Raw genomic sequence first — 21,438 nt, forward strand, 5'->3', positions numbered from 1 at the left:
TTGGAGAGATTGTTAGGCGCCTTGTGGTTTCATTATATATTAGAATACATTTAAACATGTTTCAATATTCTCATTGTTTAATTATGAGCCAGGCAGGCCCCTCACAGATGTAATACATTAGAGCATTGTCCCAATCATCAGAGCCCACTGGGGTCCAAATTAATCTCTGAGGTAAGAGGATCATCGTTCCAGAGCATTCGTATGAGTAGCCACTATCCTCATTAAATCACCAATTTTAAGCTGAGCAATGGACTTTTACCTAGAAGCAGCTACGATTTCCATGAGACATATACTATTAGGACTCTGTGACTATGCACATGTACACACGCATGCATGATCACATGCATTTCCTTATGAAAAACATCGAAAAGTAAAGAAAAAAGGAAATAAGATTTATATAATGAAAAAAAGGTATAATGAATTTCAGTTGTTTTTTATTAAGCATGCATATGCTGAGACTGGCGTGTAGTTCATAAGCTACATATTAATTATCAATGCTATTTCCCAGCTGTAAAATTGACCATTTAATGTGGAAAATTATTCTTCCTGGCAGGGAATAGACTAATAGCTCTGTAGAACAATTTTGGGTAATATATTGATGCTTGAGACCAACATAATAAACTCTGATGTGTGTTTCTTCCTCAGAACTGTAAGGATCACACAGGTGGCCCATACTGCAATAAATGTCTTCCTGGTTTCTATGGTGATCCTACTAAAGGAACCTCTGAAGACTGTCAGCCCTGCGCCTGTCCACTCAATATCCCATCCAATAAGTGAGTCACAAACTTACCTCCAGTGATTTGGGCATCCAGTTCCCCAAGTGCATTTATGATATAAAATGTTTCTTTCTCTTACCACACATAAATAAGTAACGAATAAATGGGTGACTTTCTCTGGAAGGTAATACCAGTTTTTCTAGATATAAAATGTTTAAAGTTGTGGCTATTTATTCTACAGAATTTTTAATATCTGAGTTCTAGTCCTGTGATTTAATGTATGAGATAGAACTAAAATATAATGTCTAAAGCAACTATAAAGGACAGACATATTTTATACAAATATATATACGTGCCCACATGTACACATACATACATGCATGCATATTTTCATGCTGTAACAAAAAAAGCCAATAACACTGGGGTGCCTGGCTGGCTCAGTGGGAGAGCAGGTGACTCTTGATCTTGGGTTTGTGAGTTCAAGCCCCACATTGGGTATAGAGTTTACTTTAAATAAATAAATAATGTATACATATATTTTTAAAAGATCACTAACACAAATATTGCTCATTTGGATCCCAGTCTCACACTATTTATTTATGAATCTTGGGCAAGTCACAAACTCCTAGAAAAGGTAAAGTAAAAGATCAGTCTAGCTGATCTTTAAGCACCCGTCCTATCCTTTGGTTATCACACAGTTTATCATATTATCATATATGATATATATCAGTTTATCTTTCTTTTTTAATATATTTTTTAATGTTTTATTTTATTTTGGTGAGATAGAGAGACATAGTGCAAGCAGGGGAGGGGCAGAGAGAGAGGGAGACACAGAATCTGAAGCAGGCTCCAGGCTCTGAGCTGTCAGCACAGAGCCCGACGTGGGGCTTGACCCACAAAGTGCAGGATCATGACCTGGGCTGAAGTCAGCGCTTAACCGACTGAGCCACCCAGGTGCCCCTATCAGTTTATCTTTCTAAAATAGTTACAGCAGTAAGAACTATATTTAAACTATATGAATATTGAAATATGGGTGATAATAAGCACTTTATATAAACTAAATATTTTAAAAGTTTAATGAAAACTTGATTCAGTTTTTCCAGTCATCTAGTTTTTATTCTTTATGTTTAAAATTTTTTCTAATGGGACACCTGAGTGGCTCAGTCAGTTAAGTGCCTGACTCTTGATTTCAGCTCAGGTCATCATCTCACAGTTCATGAGATTGAGGCCCATGTCGGACCCCATGCTGAGGGCACAGAGCCTGCTTGGGATTCTCTCCCTCTTTCTCTGCCCCTCCTCAATTTGCTTACACATGTGTTTTCTCTGTCTCTCAAAAATAAATAAATAAACTTTAAAAAAATAAATAAAAATTAAAAAATAAAAATGTTCTTTCATCTAGAAAAATAACCTTGCAATCTTGGAGAAGACTTTTATTTTTTACATTTTTTCCGTGTTTATTTATTTTGAGAGAGAGAGAGAGAGAGAGAGAGAGAGAGAGAGAGAGAGAGAGAGAGAATGAGCTGGGGAGGGGCAGAGAGAAAGGGAGAGAGAGAATCCTAAGCAGGCTCCAGGCCCAGAGTAGAGGCTGAGGCGGGGCTCCATCCCATGAACCCTGAGATCATGACCTGAGCTAAAATCAAGAGTCGGACACTTTACCAACTGAGCCGCCCCGATGCCCCAGGAAAAGACTTTGAAAAGTATGTATTTTGTCTGCCTTTTCCCCTTCCCTTTTAGGGGACTACTCTATTCCAGCTGCTCTAATGCTCGTTCTGTCCAAGTGGCCCCCCTTAAGCAAATACCTAAGCAAAACCTTGAATCATAATTTTTTTTTATCTTAATGGGGGCATACTACATTGAGCCAAAACCAATGTTTTTGTACTAGTAAAAATTGTAAATAATGAGTTTACAAGTTTACAAGTTTAAATGAGTTTAAACTCATTGTAAATAATGAGTTTACAAGTTTAAGTGAAAGGGATTTTTTTTGGAGACTTCTTAAAGGTAAGTTTAGTGCTTAATAATGTTCCTATTATATTAGGCACTTTCCAGCTATTTCTAAATGCTGTGATAATGCCTGAAGAGCTTACATTTTTAGTGATTTTTAAAAAAATTCTGTCAGCTGTAGTCTTTTAATCTAAAGGTGTTATCAAGTTGGTCATATTTTGAGTGAGGTCTTATCCAACACACTGCTAATGAAAATAGTCTTTTGTTAGAGTCAATGAATACTATGAGCTAAAGACATTGAGAATAATTCTGTCATTAAGTTTAAAATCCTCATTGGAATTGTGATTTCTACTTTTCAGCCCACATGAAATCCTTTTCCTTCTCTCCAACAATCCACCTCCTTCAGAATTTTACACCTTAGTCATTGGAATAAAAAAAGAGAAAGCATTAATATTTAATAAAAGCAGACTAATTAGGTATAGCACTACACATTCCAATAAAGTAAATATTAGTCCCATTTTATAGATTAAGAAAAAATGCTCCAAGTGGGAAAATACCATTATGGAACCAATTCTGGAACTACATTTCCTTGATTGAAATGCTAAGTTCTAAACTTTCTAGCTGTGTGACTCAGACAACATTACTTAAACTCTCTGTGTCTCAGTTATTTCATCATTAGTTGTGATAATAGGACTTTCTTATAGGATTGTGAGAATTTCGTAAATTAAAATACACTAAGCATTTAAAATAATGATTTGACATGCTATGTCCAAGACAAGTACTGGTTATTATTAAATAACTTGCTTAGAGTCATATATTAAAGAAAGTATCAGGGGTTCCTGGGTGGCTCAGTTGGTTAAGCATCTGACTCTTGATTTTGGCTCAGGTCATGATCCCAGGGTCCTGGGATCAAGCCCCGTGTCATGCTCTGTGCTGACAGTGCAGAGCCTGCTTAAGATTCTCTCTTTCTCCCTCTGTACTGCTCATGTGCACATTCCCAAACTCTCTCTCTCTCTCTCTCTCTCTCTCTCTCTCTCTCTCTCTCTCTCCCTCTCTCTCAAAAATAAAATAAAGTATCAGAGTTGGAATTTTAAGTTTAAAGTCAGTGTACTTTCCAATCCTCTGCAATCTACATTGAGGATTTCTTTAAAAATCACACTGCATTCAGTTTTAGTGATAACGTTAAAAACAATTAAATGAGCAGTTGGGTTAATGTATATTAGTGATCAAAACCTTTCCAGAGTTTAGGGTGCAAGCTTGGGTGGACACAAAACTAAAGATCCTTTGGCATCCAAAGGGTGTCAGTGAAGCGGAAAAAGGCAAAAGGGAAATCTACCGGAAAATAATAAATATAGGAGAACAAATTAAATTCCTTCATAATCAATGGTGAGTCCTCCCTATGCTGGCTGTAATATAACATGATCCTTGTTTGCTGGTGTACTTGTGAAGGGTTAGAGGACCTGCTCATTCACTGTGGCTGAATGAAATTCTCCTGGACTATCCAATATACTAGAAACTCATTGCTCATTACTCACTTTCACTGAGGAAAATGGAGGGATTATATTTGGTCACTCATTTATGTGCACTCCTTCTCAGGCAAAATGTCATAGGTGTTAGCCAACCTATCAATCCAGCAGTTCTGCCACTGATTGTATAGTGTGAATCTTAGTCTAATACATTTGGAGAATTATGTCATTGATTGGACATGGGTTTATCCTCCAGTCTGACCAACATTACTATAAATGCAGAGGAGGCATTCATGGCCCATCCTTCTCTGTTTACTGTACTTCTACTTTAATTTTAATAATAGGTTCTAATTGTGTTATTGAAAGAAAAAAGAAAGTCAGTGTCACCATCCATCAGTGACAAAAGGATTGGGTCCCCGTTACAAGGATGGTACTTCCTCAAGTATGTGTATTCCAATTTGGTATAATTATGCAGATCTTGACTTAAACAAATAATAAAGACAACTCAATAGCATCAGCGACACCAAGTATTTAAAGATCCTTCAATTTTTGAGATACCTTTACTTACATTAAATAATTATTAAATTATTAAATAATAATTTTATCATTAGAAGTAGAACTGAGAATAGACCTGTCGTAAATTTTAGCTTTAAATACAGAATTTTTATAAATAGAAAGAGGAGAGAGTGATAATCCACTTACTTTAAAAATACTAGTTCTGTGTTTAGAGTTATAAAGACTTAAATTTAGGGGTGCTTGGGTGGCTCAGTTGGTTAAGTGTCCAACTTCGGCTCAGATCATGATCTTGCAGTCCATGGGTTCGAGCCCCGCACTGACAGCACTGGAGATTCCGTGTCTCCTACTCTCTCTGCCCCTTTCCTGCTCACACTCTACCATTCTCTCCCTCAAAAATAAACATTAAAAAAAAATTAAAGACCTTTAAATTTAAAACAGCTTGGAAAATTAACATAGTTTAGCTGTGCAATTGTGAATAGAAAAATCCATTGTAATCTAATAACTTGAAATGTTTTATTTTTAAATCACTAAATAATGCGACAGTTAGGGAAACTCTTCATTTAAAAAAATTTTTCAAACGTCATTACTATTATAATCTGACTTGAAAACTCTGATGAATAAATTCAATATTCACAAATAAGCCAGAAGATGGGATTGAAATTCTCACAGGTTATTCAGAAAAAAAAATTCAGCTAAAGGTTGCTGCAACCTTCATCTAGAAGTATGAAGCTTGGTGATAGTTTTGCTTTGGTGATTTATCTGTTTAATCCTTGATCATAAATCTTATAGATCACAAGCATTTTGGCTCCAAATTTCTTAGATAATATTGCTAAATAAATCAAATATGTAGGGAGATAGAGATCGATTGGTATAATTATTATGATATATGAATACAGACAAGCATATAATATTTAAATTATACATATATATCAACTTCATCAACTACTTAGTGTCCACTTTTGCTCAGGCTTCTCATCTTGGTGATGTATATATTTTAGCTATAGATCGTAACTAGGTATTAAAATTTATCTCTAGAGAAGCAAATAAAAGTGTAAATATTTTATATTCATTAATTTCTGGCATCATGTAGCTTATGAATTAAATATAATATGAAAGAGACACATGAATGCCTACCTTTGAACACTTAGAATATGTTTGAATAGATAATATTATTGAAACCATTTATATCATAAAATTCATATCATTTTGAATGCTACTTCTTTGTATGCATCAGGAATGCTAAAATTCAAAGTTTTAAAAGAATGGAACACTTCTAGAACTGACTTTGGGGCTCACTGAAAAGACTATATTGAATTATGGCTGTTAAAATTAATAGTTAATAGAGAATTATAAATATTCCAAGACAAGAGGTAAATTTAAGGGAATATTTAGCAACATTATGTAGAAATTTTATAGTGTGTTAAATGTTCTAGAGCACTTTTGTACACATTGTTTTATGTCTACATGAGCAGTTATGATGTATTTTACTCGTCCCTTATACCAGAAGGAAGAACTGAACTCTAGAGAAATTAAAAGGCCTCGATCGTGATCATTACAGCTTGCTTGTGGCAGAACCAGTGTTAGAATCTATATATTCCGATTCACCTCTCTGTGCTTCTTCTGATGGGGCTATAGAAATCAAAACAATTACTGGGGCACCTGGGTGGCTCAGTTGGTTAAGCATCCGACTCCAGCTCAGGTCACAATCTCACAGTTCGTGAGTTCGAGCCCCACATCAGGCTCTGTGCTAACAGCTTGGAACCTGGAGCCTACCTCAGGTTCTGTGTCTCACTCTCTGTCTCTACAACCATCCCCCAGCTGGCTCTCTGTCTCTCTCTCAAACAATTAATTCATTTTTTCATTAAAAAAAAAGAAATCAAAACAATTACAAAGACATTGAAAAGAAGCAAGAAAAAAAAGAAAGAAAAGAAAATTAACAAACATTCATGTTAGACAAACTGCAAATGTTCATCATAAATGATTCTAGGGTTTGGCGACAGTTATGATAATGCAAATGTTCGGGATTAGAACGTGTTGAGAAAGTGCAGGTTTAATTAACAAGTAATTAAATACCTTAAAATTGAAACAAATCAACATATTTTGGCAGAAACTTCTAAGGTGTTATTAAATTGCAACTACAACTTAATGTGACACTTTACAGAGAACTTGCTCTCGTACTTTATCAGTACGAAAGGCTTTACTAGGTAGAACGTAGTCTCTCATTTGGCTGCATGAGAAACTCAAGTTAAAGAAAAAAATTGCATCCAAAGACACAGAGAATAACCCAAAACCGAATTACAAAATCCAGTTGTAGACATTAAATAAGATTTCATACTATTTGAAGGTAATTAAAGAAATATGTGTTTGCTTAATGATTCTCCTAAGAATAAAAACAGAGATCATTGACCTGAAAGGAGGAAACCTTACAAGGACACTTCAGAATTTCATGTGGCCCAAACCACACCCATGAAGTAAATGAGTTTTCCCTTTGTTTTTCTCCCTTCCTCTCAAAGCTCTGCTCCATGGCCCGTGGTGACGGCGTCGTCTTATGGCCCTTTCCGCAGTAGCTTCCTCACTGACACACATATCTTGTCCTCTGGTTTCTCTTTCCTGACCTGAATGTTCCAGGTTACGGTTCGTTAGCGGGAGTCCTGCTCCCCTATTGTGTATGCAAACATAGAGCATGCCCTGATTTTGTGGCCCTGATTTTATAATGATGGAGATTTCATGCCAGTGGCAAAAGGAGTGGTTATTTCATATCACATCACAGACCGGAGAGACAATGCAGTTCCCTCTTGCGTCAGCTGTAAGAAAGCTCAAAGCCATATGCTGACTGCCACTTTCAAATAAACATACCTTACGATACGAATTTTGTGTTCTAAATACACCCTTCATTTTATCTTATGTTTAAGTGGCTTTTTTCTCTTTAACCTTTATTGCATCATTTTATCTTAATGTATATATTTTGATAGGTAGAATTAAATTCTTCTTGGAACAAGGCCAATTGTATATTTCTGTTCATATGCACATATGCTAACACAAACACATCTATTCACATACATATTCATACATATACATACACATATTACATACTTATAAATAGATCCTTATAAATATAAGAATCTATTCAACCAACTATTAAGAAAGGCTATTTCAGGGCACCCGGCTGGCTCAGTGGTTAAGCATCTGACTTCGGCTCAGATCATGGACTCATGGCTCACATGTTTGAGCTCTGCGTCGGGCTCTGTGCTGACAGCTCAGAGCCTGGAGCCTGCTTCGGATTCTGTGTCTCCCTCTCTCTCTCTCTCCCTCCCCCCTCTCATGCTCTGTCTCTCTCTCTCTTTCTCTCTCAAAAATAAATAAACATTTATATATATATACACACACACACACACACACACACACACACACACACACACATAAAGAAAGACTATTTCAAGGGGCACCTGGGTGGCTCAGTCAGTTGAGCAGCAACGTGGTTTCTGCTCAGGTCATGATCTCATGGTTGGTGGGTTCGAGCCCTGCATGGAACTTCATGCTCACAGCATGGACCCTGCTTGGAATTCTGTCTCTCTGCAACTCCCGTGCCTGCTTGCTGTCTCTCTCAAAATAAAGAAAGAAACATTAAAAAGAAAAGAAAAAAGAAAAGAAAGACTATTTCCATGTGCAGACCCTTACTATCTAGTCCACTGGTAGCTTCTCATCTTCCTCCTATTTGTGGAAAATGCCCACTGTTCTTGGATTGCCTGTGTCTTCCGCGGCATGAAGTGGATAATTCAGGAAGCAGAACACTCTCTCTGCTGGTGTAGAGCCAGCCAACTAGTGTTAAATGACATAATCTTGGAATCACTTAAAAGCAACAATGATCTCACAGTTCCCTCTTTCTGTCACAGAAGAGTTAGCTTCATTTTTTGGCCAAAATCAGTGTCAAGTTGCTTGCTGCCGTTGCCAAAACAAATTTTGTATGCGTTTTTGTTGTACGTATTCCTTTCTCCTTCTCATTTTAGTTTTGTTGTCGAAAGTCCTCTTCTCCATAGCTATAACTGTAATAACAGCAGTAAGGGAGTGAGCCCTCAGTTTAGACTGTTTAAAGAATATTGAGTTCTGTTTCATTTAAAATTGTTTAATGTTTATTTATTTTGGAGAGACAGAGAGACAGAGTACAAGCAGGGGAGGGGCAGAGAGAGGGGGAGACACAGAATCTGAAGCAGGCTCCGGGCTGAGCTGTCAGCATCTAGAGCCTGGTGCAGATCTTGAACCCATGAAACGTGGGATCATGACCTCGGCTGAACTTGGACCCTTAACTGACTGAGCCACCAGGCGCCCCTGAAATCCGTTTTATTTAGATGCATCATGTCAAGTACGTATATTACCAAAAGTTTCAACATATTTAATTCTTATCAGTAGAATGATGCTGTCTGGTTAGAGGGAGAAGAGAATGTCAGATTAGGAATGAGAAGTCCTGGGTCCGATGCTCAAGTCTCCTGGATACCAGCAATGACCTTGGGCAAGACAAATGATGCCTGCTGCAATCCATTTATAAGATTTTGTGAAAATGTGATAAAATTGTTTGTAAAAGCACTCTGAAAATGCAAAGAGCTAGTCAAATCTAATATATCGTTATTCCTTAAGATTTTTCCTGAAAAGGTGTTGATTTTTGTCAGTGGGTACATTTTACTTTACTTCTGTTGGTTTTAACTGACACATGAATATATTTAAGAATTTGAAATCTATTTTATGGTTTTACAGTGTCAGAAACCCTGTCAAGCACCTTTGACATGACTTATGGTAAACTAATTTAGGATTTTAAAAAATAGTTGGCATGATTTTCTTTCAATCACTGTAGTCCCACATGAGTGGGAAACCTAGGGCATCTCGTTAGAGTCACTTTGTCCCTAGATGATGAGACAGTTATGGAATGCCAATTTTAAAATAAGACATACATGTGTTCTAGAGATTTGTCAAAATCCAGTCCTCCCTTTTCTGTCTGAAAACAATAGCAAATCACGAGGTGAGGAAGGAAAAAAAAATCTGTTTCTTTCCATTTTTACATGTGCCTGTTTTCTTTAATGCAGTCACTCGCCTGCCAAGAAAATCACTCATGGCGAGGTCCTTTTAGGTCACGGGTGACAAGTGCCAGGCTGCTCTCTAAAAGATGGCCCTCTTCTTACAGAACACAGGCTGGCTGTGACTTGGTTCCACTCTTTCTGGCAGTCACCACAACCCCCTCATGTGGAGTCTTTTATCTGGGTAATATTTATAAACTCAAGGTACCCCAAACCAGGCGTTGCCCCCCCCTTGCCTCAACACATTCATTGTGATTCTCCACTGAGTTGAAATCTTTTAAATGCTAGAACTACTTGGTTCTAATAGCTTCCTGCTATAAAAAAAATATATTAAATCTTTGCAGGACTGCTATGAGTTAAGCCAGAAGAACATTATTCAGAAGTAGTACCTGTGATCTGACCTGCACAAAAGTTAAGAAAGTAGTCCAAAGTCATTCAAGTGTCAGGAACAGAACAAGATCGAGACTTGCATTGTTTACTTTGTTGTTCACTCCTTAATTCATTTAGCCATCAAGCAAGCCTCTACTGAATCGTCCTGTCATATATAATAGAAAAATAAATCTATTTAGGGAAAACATAATGGGAGAAAGATTAATTGGGGGCATTTTGTTTTAAAATGGCAGAGCAGCAGAAATCACAGAATTCAGAATGCTTCATAGGTCTTCAGAGAGTGATTGTATCAATCTTGGGGTAAGGGTTCCTGCCTGAGAGATGTCTCTCACAAGGCAGAGAAGTATGCCGTAGTTGTACCTGCTGTTGAAGGCTAAAGCTGGCATGTAACTCTGTAATTACTGTGCTGGTTCCTAATTTGGTGTTCCATTCTGTTACTTCAGATCCAAACTGGAAATATGTACAAAAAGAGAGATAAACCTTGGAACATGCCAGAAGATGTAGAATGGCAAGGCTATTTTGTTTTTGTTTTTTGGTTTTTTTTTTTTTTTGATTGCTTGGTTTTATTGTAAATTTAAGCAGAATATGCATGCTTTATCTCTTCTGAAAACTTTTTGGAGGATTTCATCTGTGTAAACAGCAGACCTATGGGTCCACATGGGCAGCAGCTCGCACACATGCATGCACTCATGCACACACACACACCCATGGAACCAATGCTGAAAGTAGAAAACCACCATTATTTCCAAGATCCCATACTGAGTTTTCCAAAATCTCTAACAGATTTTTCTGGGCTGCTTCAAATTCAGAAGGATTTGGCTAGAAAGCATACGATGTCGCGTCTTGCCGGGCCTGGGGTAACCCTAAAAGGCAACTGTGCGGTGTCACTTGTTACTGATGATCACAGACCCACAACAGCCCAAAGTCAGTTAATAACATGCCACAAGGCTACTGCTCTCCACTGGGCTACATCCACGTCTGCAGAAATAGTAATGTCATTTCATCCTCGACTGGCCAGACCCTCATCTCCATCTGTGAGACGAGAATGACCAGCTTGTACCCTTTTGTCACAGCAGTTCTGGAGAAAGAGAAATGAAAATATGCTGCTAATGACATTGTGTATGTGCTTCTTCCTTGTCTCTGTTGTTTCCCAACAACATCCACATAGCTTTAGCCCGACGTGCCATTTAGACCGAAGTCTCGGATTGATCTGTGACACATGCCCTGTCGGGTACACAGGACCACGCTGTGAGAGGTAAGCCTGTACCACACTGTCTTTCAACATGATTTCTACCTTGGGAGCTATAAAACCAGAGGCATTATCATCCTTTGTACTAGTTCAGAAAAGCCGCCACACTTGGTGAGGTGAAATCAAGTTTCTCACTGCATGTGTCAAACCAATGCATTTTGTTTTTATAGTTTATTTATTCTCTAGAAATTGCTCTATAAATCTCCATTCACTCAGAGAATGTTTGATTAATGTTTTAATCTTAAAGGGTAAGCATTAACCTACAGTCTTCCTAGAAAGTATTGCTCAAGTGGAAAGTCATGCACTTTAAGATTTATCTTACTGTCTATGGTGGCACCATTTATTTTTCATAATTAAATTTTTGTTCTTAAAATGTGGCTTAAATGTGTGGTTCATAGTTCAGCAAGTGGCCTATAATTTACCTTAAATATATTTGAAAATAGAAATAAAATGTGATTTATTATTGTGATTTATATCCTCCTCTAAGTACTTCTAAGCCAGTATTTTAATTCCTGGTGATTTTATCGGGTTGCTTTGCAGTGGAACCTATAGATAGCATTTTATGTAATTTGTGTGATTATTTTTCTCCTGAAACACTTGTGAAGGAAAGATTCTTCTGTATTTCAGTCTCATTATAAAAATGGTAGAAAATTCTCCCTTGATATCATTGACAAGTACACCAACATCTCTCTGGTTTTAGCACTGAAAATAGTCCCCTTTGCTGCCATTACTGGGGTGTGGGGACAGCAGAGGAAGTGACCTGCTTTCAACAAGGCGAACACCACAGAGGGCTATTTCCGCCTATCCTTTTCTGTCCTTTCGTCCCCCTATTTCAACCAGGCTGCATAAAGTTAATGAAGCAGGAGCCAATCACCCAGAGAGGATTTAGTCAACAGCTAGCAGTCTGCGGACAAAGTGCCCATGACAGTTTCCAGCAGCAACAAGTACTATTTGTGAGCATGGCAACATCTGTAAATTAGTAATGGAAGAATAGAACTGAAATAAGGATGATTTATTTGCAACTGAGAAACTGGAGACCTTTGTGTTAAGAAAAAAAAAAAAAGGAGGGCACATGTATATTACTTACTATAATAGCAGAACATATCATGGCCAAGACAGATTTACATCAAATGCCTAACCCCACCTTGGGTCACTAGAGGCAACCTTTTTTTTTAGCAACTGGAAAATGACAGCTACTCTTTCATAAAATGCCATTAAATCCCACTTATCTAGGTGACCATAGTCTCTGATGTGTTTGTATTACTTCGCTTCATGCTCCGTGTTTTCCATACATAGCAGATGATAATTTTTGAATCACCTACAATTTGAAATTCTACATTTTATTTAACAAACGTCAGTTCAGCAACTGCCATGTGCCAGACACGGGACTAGACATAGGATCTAAACAGATGCAATCTACCACCCTCACCTTCAAGCAGCTCACATATTTCATGTGGATAAGAATGGTTGACTGTATTCTGGAGACAGTTCTAATCTGAATCATAAAAACTACCAAGGAAGGAAATACCTCACAGTAAGCATGATTTTCTGTTTAAAAAGAAAATGGAAATGGGCATACATGGCTTATCAAATGGTATATCTTATCTCCAAGTTTTTCAGCCAAAATAATGTTAAATTGTTGTTATATGGAAGATGGAATATTATATTTTTCTAGCCAGAATTTGGGTTAGGGTTTTTCAGGAATATTTAGGGTTTCTCATTTCTCTGTATTTATATGAGCTTAGAAGTCCATTATTAGATGGATCCAAAATATTAGGAGAAACATTTTTGGGGATGTTCAGGCTGAAGTAGAAGGAGGGGAGAATAAGGGTCAGAGTAAAAAGGAGATACTGGTTGCATTGAAAATCTTGTAATCAAACCCATTCTGTAACTGATTGGTGTAATCAGTTTGTGCACATCATCTACATAAAATCAGCATTGGAGAACTGGAGCAGTGTTTCCCAAACCGTAGATGTTTTTGGAATAGAGTTCTGTGATCACACAAGTAAAAGTGCCTATTAGCATGTTGAAAGTTCTGACATGTCCTGAATGGAAGAAATCTGTTTAATGTGTTTAAATCAACCTTTTCTTTTCCTTTCTTGAAGTGTATCTGATGAACATCTTTACATTAGTTTCACGTATACAATATAGTGATTCAACAAGTCTATATATTATGCTCTAACTCAGCATTTTCTAATCTTGTGTGCCCATAAATTCCTGATTTTTTAAATCTATAGTAAAAATGTATCTCAGGTGGACAGGAATTATAATTTTATATTCTTTATCTCAATTTAATTTCTCTTTTGAGACCAAATCTCCATATGTGGGAGCTGTGAGAGCTTGGAAACATAATCTCAGTCACATAAACTTTAAATTTTCTCACTGTTATATACCAATTATTTCTCAATTGTAAAAATTTGTCTTTTTTCTCTTCTCCCCATCTCCCAGGCTTGAACCAAAGTTCTAACAAGTTTACTTAGTACCAAGAAGCTTGAATGCTTGAGTGAATGTGTGGGTGTGGCTTGTGTGTGGGTGTCGCTGAGTGTTTGGCTATGAGTTTGTATGTGTCTGTGTGTATGTGTGTGTGTGTGTGTGTGTGTGTGCATGTGTTTGGCTATGAGTTTACGTGTGTGTCTGTGTGTGTATCTCTGTGTGTGTTGGCTATAAGTGTGTGTGTGTGTTTGGGGCAAAGGACAGATGGTGAGCCAATCAGTCCTGAGTAGTTCATCAAAGCATATTTCTTCTGACTTCTTCCTTTTTCTCGTCCTCCTGACCACCTTTCCCTTCAGACCTAATCACTGGGCACCACTGTACCACTTATGTGGGTACAGGACTCACTCTGCTGCTTTCACTCCACCCTAGGACCCACCAACTCTATTCTCATCCTTTCTCCTCCATCTGCCTTTCCCGCTTCATCCCATTTTCTGTTGGGGGATGAACTACAGCAGGAAGGGCCACATTCATAGAAATGGTGACTTTTAGAGCCCAAAGTCCAGAAGATTCCTGTGTTTCTGCTTTGGTCCTTGTCAGACCCCTTCACTCAGTCATGTAGCACAATGGTCTTGCTGCTAGAATTGAGGGAATGAAAACAATCATGAACAAGAGGACGGCAAAACAAGATATGACAAAATATTGACTAGTCTCTTTTTTTGAGTTGACACACAATGTTACATTAGTTTCAGGTGTACAACACAGTGATTCAACAACTCTATACATTATGCTATGCTCACCGCCAGTGTACCTACATCTGTCACCATACAACACTATGGCGGTACCATTGGCTATGTTCCCTATGCTGTACGTTTCGTCCTCATGACTTATTCCGTAACCGCAAGTCTGTATCTCTCACTCCCCTTCACTATTTTATCTGTCTCCCCACCCACCTCCCCGGTGGAAACCATCAGTGTGTCCTCCGTATTTATAGGTCTGATTCTGCCTTTGCAAGTTTTTATTCACTTAAAATATCGACTGATATTCTATAACATGTAGAACACTGGTTACACTTTTCAGAAACTTGCTTGGAGTCACAGCACCTGTACTTTCAAGTATTACTTCTTTCCTCTAGAGAATGTTTTAAACAAAAGAAAAACAAAAGGGAGGTTAAGGGAATGAGGTATTCACCATGGCACCTTGCTAAGATTCTGGATATCTATCATCTGGTCACGGGGAGGAAAAAAATAGAAAAAATAAGAGAAAGTATCTATAAGGGCAAAAAGGGATGAATGTTGGAGCATCAAGAGAAATTTAAAAGAACATGGAGAAAAAGTGAGCTAAATGCTGATGACACCTTCTCTCCTGGGCACCAAGCTACTTTCAGAATAAGTTTGTAGCCTCAGCAACATATCCTACTTAATGGAAAGACACTTAAAAAGACTGTGGCAAGTTGGCCCAGTGGGATACATAGAACCACATGAAAGTTAATGAGCTATGTGGACCCTTTTAACCCTGTCCCCTCCCTAGCTGCCCAGATTTTAACAACTCCTCTGCAAGTGAGGGGAGAGAGGTCAACGTCAAGACTAATTTCACAATGGCCACTGAGAATACAAAGGATATTACAACCTAATATCTTAAAATTTGGAAAATACACCTACAGTTTTATCCACATGATTCATATTCTAGGTTAGGAAAGTTTATTTTTGCTTTTAAAATTTCAATTCCCAAATCTTATTTAGATATTCTCTGCTTCATAAATTCCTGACTCTGAATTGAGTCTAACTGCCCTATTACCACTATGCTGATGAGAATTTCTACTCATGCCTGAATCTCCTTGAACCCTTGAGGTTCAGATGGAGCGTGTGGAGGTACAGAAATTTAAAAAAGCAAGACAGTCATAGTTAACATGGTAACACCATTAGGAAAACTATGACTCCAAGGAAGGTTCCAAAGTCTGCTCCTATGTGATTGTGCAATTTGTATACTGCACAAAAGTCCTCAGCCAAGGGGGAGATTGGGAGCTAGAGTCCAGGGTGCTCAGTATGTCTAGTCTCTCTTCACTTTTCTGCACATGACAGAGGGAACCCTTTTTTTCTAATTTTCAGTGAGGAACCACGTATGTTGGCAAACTCATTGAGTCCTTAGCTGATTCAATCACCTGGGAGGTATTAAGAATCCGGTGTTACTGCACAAGCCCTGCTGTTTATACCCCAGCCACTCTCCCTCTGTGCCTTTGCCAACACTGTTCCCTCTGACCACAAGATTGCAGTCCTTCCACTCCTCCACCTGAGACTAACCCTGATCAACTTTTAAAATTCAACTCTAGGGGCACCTGGGTGTCTCAGTCGATTAAGCAGCTGACTCTTTTTTTCTTTTTTTTTTTTTTTTCCTGAAAGAGAAAGAGTGTGAGTAGGGGAGGGGCAGAGAGAGAGAGAGACACAGAATCTGAAACAGGTTCCAGGCTCTGAGCTGTCAGCACAGAGTCTGACGTGGGGCTCAAACTCACGAACCATGAGATTGTGACCCAAGCCGAAGTCTGATGTTTAACCGACTGAGCCACCCAGGTGCCCCTTAAGCGACTGACTCTTGATTTCAGCTCAGGTTCCTGAGAATGAGCCCTATATTGTGCAGAGCCTGCTTGGGATTGCCTCTCTCTCTCTCTCTCTCTCTCTCTCTCTCTCTCTCTCTCTCTTTCCCCTTGCGCTCTCTCTCTCTCTCTCTCTTAAAATAAATAAACATTAAAAAATAATTCAACTCTATCACCCCAAAAGTGTCCTTGATGAATCCTAATCTGAGTTGGTTGCCCTTTTCTGTGTTTTCACAAGAACATTGGCTTCTCTCTAGTAGCTCCCTGCCACATTTTTAAGCTCACCTTTCTTCTCTACAGACTGCAGTGTAAAGGCTGTGCCGTGTTTATGTTCATGATGAAGTGCTCAGTAGGTGTTTGAGGGGGGGCAGGAGGGGAAAAGAGCAAGAGCCTTTCTATTTTGCTCATAGAAATTGAAGCACTGTTTTCAGTATATAGATAATGGGAACAGAGGCCGCATATTTTAGGGAAAAGTTACTGTAAAAATGATGGAGCAGAGCAAGAGAACTCTTGCCAGTGTTTCTCTGGCTTCTCATTGTCATTTCACTCTTGCTGTCCTCTCTCTCCCTCTCCCATCTCTTGCTCTAATACTGTTCCTAAGTCATCAGTGGAGAGAACCATTTTACATAATTGCCTGTGGTATCTAGAATCTCATTACGTTAGAGGGTCTCTTTGTAAAATACTGCAATTGGATATGAAAAAAGTTAGCAGATGTGGAAAGGAACAGTGACTTTGTATTGTCAGGATATCTAACTGTAGCAAGGAATCCAATAAACTGTGCTAAAAAAATATCCTCATTTTGCCTTGCGTATGAAAATGAGACAATCTGAGATTTCAAATTACAGTTCGTTTGTGTAGAGTGAAAATCCGAGAGACTGGCAAGGTCTAAAGGGCTGTCATTCACACTAATTTTAATTAAGTGAATCCAACTTGATCAGACTATAAAACATTATTATTATTAACAAAAGTTATATAATTAGCAGTATAATATTCGCTGACCCTAGAATTACTTTTTAATCTCTACTGAAACATTTTTATGTCTTTAGAGCTACTATTATTCTATGTATGGAAACACACACATATATACACTGGTAATAGAACCTGGCATATGAATTATGTGTCATGTATATTCAATAAGCTTTCTTTCATGTCCTACAACAAAAAAATAAAGGCTGCTTCTTCAGTTATTCTACTTAATTGCAATTATTTTCTCATGAACTAAAGGTTCTCTTCATTGTGGGAAAATTTTGGACTTATTAATTGGTATCTGTGTTAAGAAAAATTCCCAGATCTTGTTATATAATGCCATCTCTCCTGAGGGCAGTAAGTCATTTTGAGGAAAGTGAGCTGAAAATAATGGGTTTTCATTGGCTGTGATAATGATCATTGTATATTGTTATTCTAGTGGAGCAAAGCCACTCTTTTAATGGTAAACAAAATGAGATGTGAGTATATGTGGATGTGATCATAAACTCTGAATATCAAGTAAGGCAAGGAGAATTGGGTTAAAATTCAAAAGTACCTTCTTATTAGCTCTATGGAAAACCACTTCTGAAGGGATTGTGGGGAAATTTTATGTACTAAAACGCAGTTCAGATTTTACAATAGATAATTAATAAGCAATTACATTTGTGGGTGACAGAATTCTTCCAAGCAATATTAACACCATGACTTTCACAATTTATACAATATTTTGTGGATATAATTAAACCTAGCAATTTCATTTAAAAAATTATGATAAAAGGTTAATTCTCTATAAAGCAAGATTATTATGGCACCTACACATGTTCTAGAAAATGTAAAGCGATTAATGACTTTGCCCCATAATTGCGATGTTATTAAAATATCCTCATATGATGTAATGGATTTAAATCATTTCTATTTTGAATGGTAGAGAGCATTTCTCTACACAGTGACTTCTATGTCCGTGAGTAGATGAGCATAACAGTAGTGGACTATTGAAATTATATTCCCCCACATTGTTTTTGTTCCCCTTCAGTTTTGATCCTTGCTGTACAAGACAGATGACAGAGCTAGCCTGACTGTAAGCCTATAGATGCACTGTTTTGTTTCTCCTTTCACAAGTGTGGCTTAATATGAAGCATGAGCAAATGTAACTGAAAGAGAAGGCAGAGCAGAATAGAAATCGATGCCTCCTAAAAACGTGTATCTGTGCATCTGTGACATTGAGTAGCATTTTGAAACAACATACGGATAAAGGGAATTTTGATAATATAATTTAAAAAATCTCCTCTGCTATGCCTCATAAATAAACAAACTTGTTTTTCCAATATATTGTAGAGTAGCATCTAGTCCTTAAGACAAGAGACCTACAGGTTGCTAATATGAGTTGTGGGCACAATTAAGCATCACCTTACGGCACGTACATAGGATGCCCGCATACCTGCTTCTCGCTAAAGGTTCTTCCGTGAAAATCTGCCTCTGTATGCATATGCAAATATATACAAACCCATTAGTAATGCAGTGATACCCACAGCCCCCACCTGAATAATAATGAGAATCTTTTGAGTCACAATTTTCTATTTAATAAATTCTGAATTCTCACTGCTGAATTTCCTTGTAAGCCTGTTTCCTCATAACAAGCTTTTGCTACAACAACAAAAAGTGTGAACCTTACATATTTGTACAGAAAACAACCAATTGGAATAGATACATATGATGTGTTGCACTACAAAGGCTTTCCAACATGGACCTGGATTCCTCTAGAGTGCCAGCAGCAGATTTCTTATTATGCTTTGGTCTCGTCTTCAGTGCCAGTGACAAGATTTTTTTTTTTTCCTGGCTGAAATCTAATTACTAGTGGGGCTGGCAGGATTTCATCTTGTATCTACACTGCAGTTATAGAAAAACATTTTTTAATCACCTTGCATTTGAGAAAAGGAACACTTAAAAGGAAAACATATCATCCTGGGAGAGGGTAGTATGAAAAGTATATAAACATTGCTTCCGATGGGCTTTATGAGTTCCTCCCAAATACTCACTGATGAAATTTTACCCCTTAGGTGTGCAGAAGGCTATTTTGGACAACCTTCTGTACCTGGAGGATCATGTCAGCCATGCCAATGCAATGACAACCTTGACTTCTCCGTCCCTGGCAGCTGTGACAGCTTGTCTGGCTCCTGTCTGATATGTAAGCCAGGTACAACAGGCCGGTACTGTGAGCTCTGTGCTGATGGATATTTTGGAGACGCAGTTGATGCAAAGAACTGTCAGCGTAAGTCCTGAACTATTGACGCCTCTGACAGAATTGATGCATTGCACCTCAAAGCAGCTGATGAGTTCTTGAGTGGGGATTGGAGGGTAGGAAATTATGTGCAATACATGTGTGATAGATGCACAGCCTATACACAGAGTCTGCATATTCTAAAGTATTTCTTTGTACTAATAGAGTAAATCCTTTGAAAATAGCTGCATTGTCAGAGTGTTGTTTTTCAAAGGATGCACATATCTTTATTTACATGTGGAAGGAAGATTTTAAAATCAAGTTGTGTCCATGGTAGGAGAGAAGAATTTAGAAAAACTAGGTAAGTGCCACTTATCCTTATTATTTATTTCAATTGTAATCATTTTCTTCAAATGAATTTTTGTCCATATTATTTCTTTAGTACCTGTCTGGAGGTGTTAATCTGTTATGCTTTCATATGTGAACTCTGCATTCTTGCATTTCATAATAGGTGCCCATATTTCCACACACTGGCATTTATAATTCTTGAATGATTGACCTTCACCGTGGGACTATTCACAGAATGATATTTCTGTGTTTCCTTTCACAAAATTAGCTCTTGTAGGGCTTCGTCTGTGTTCATTAGTGCACATCTCCTGTTTCTTCCACTTCCCTGGCCTCATTATTCAGTGTTGCATAAAATCAAATAATGCTTTGTATTCGCAGTAGTGCAATATGCAAGGGAAATCTTGTGGTGCAGAGTCCAGTGGAATGTGAATCCGTGTCAGCACCCAAGTATTTGATGTGCCATCCTTGACTTCACCTGCCACCATCATCTTTAGGTAGAGCCAGTTATGATGCCAACACTTCACTCTGTCAAGTTCATTACGTAAGAAGGGGCCCTTCCAGTCACTCAGTTGGGACCTACGACCTGCAAAATTATAGAGACCGCTGGAAATGTAGTCTTTTCACTGTCTCTGCTGTAGACACCAAAGACCTGGTGGGACACCCCACTTCAATAACCAACCTCACAGGGCTGGAAGATGAGTGCCAGATTTTTGTCATTTGCAAATCACAGTTGGTTAAACAAAAAACAAATCACTCTCTAGGACAATAAGCATCTGTTGATATCGCCTGTAAATTGGTATTTTTAAAAGTTTTTTTTAAAAAGTGTATTTATTTGTTTTTGAGAGAGAGAAAACACAAGCAGGGGAGGGGCAGAGAGAGAGGGAGACACAGAATCCGAAGCAGGCTTCAGGCTCTAGGCTCTGAGCTGTCAGCACAGAGCCTAACACGGGGCTCGAACTCACGAACCATGATATCAAGACCTGAGCTAAAGTCAGACGCTCAACTGACTGAGCCATCCAGGTGCCCCAGTATTTTTTTTAAAGGCAAGATTTCCAACAGGCACAGAAGCACACTTTACCAGTATAAAATCATAAGGGGCTTAAGAACTTAAGAAGTTCTCCCATTCAAAGACATCATCTAAGATCAACACTTTCTGGCCATGTGACTCTGGACGAGACAGTTGACCTCACTGAGATTCAGTTTCCTCATTTACATAAAGGGTCATGATTTTCTGTGAGGTTTCAAGGATCCAGCCCAGAGAGAGTGTCCAGTGTGCTGCTTGGGCCTGGGATGCTCACAGAGAGGAGTGCCTTTGGTAGCAGTGTTCATAATAGTTGTATCTGTGAGTCACTCATTTTAGAGCTGTGTTCCTTGTTTAGTGACCTCCTTTTCTGTCTTCCATTAAGCCCCTCCGTAAAGTTGAGGAGACATTGTTCCACTCATTTTATTGTGATAAATTGGGGATCTGTGGCATAAGAACACATGCCAGTTTTTATACCACTTGCTATGAAGCACATATAGAAAAGATTAGAGTTTTTAATG

At 38.1% G+C, this 21,438-nt stretch overlaps 1 protein-coding gene across 5 annotated transcripts in view; it reads left to right on the plus strand.

The window, feature by feature from the left end:
* LAMA2 (laminin subunit alpha 2) overlaps positions 1-21,438 on the plus strand; it is a 609,603-nt gene that overhangs the window by 355,265 nt on the left and 232,900 nt on the right. For all 5 annotated transcript variants that reach the window (XM_042987144.1, XM_042987146.1, XM_042987145.1 and 2 more), the window contains 3 exons: positions 646-773; positions 11,264-11,350; positions 19,388-19,599. In XM_042987144.1, the coding sequence (XP_042843078.1) occupies positions 646-773; positions 11,264-11,350; positions 19,388-19,599 (427 nt within the window). The remainder of the gene's footprint in view (positions 1-645; positions 774-11,263; positions 11,351-19,387; positions 19,600-21,438) is intronic.

This window comes from Panthera tigris, chromosome B2 (assembly GCF_018350195.1).
Source record: "Panthera tigris isolate Pti1 chromosome B2, P.tigris_Pti1_mat1.1, whole genome shotgun sequence".
NCBI classification, from domain to species: Eukaryota; Metazoa; Chordata; class Mammalia; order Carnivora; family Felidae; genus Panthera; species Panthera tigris.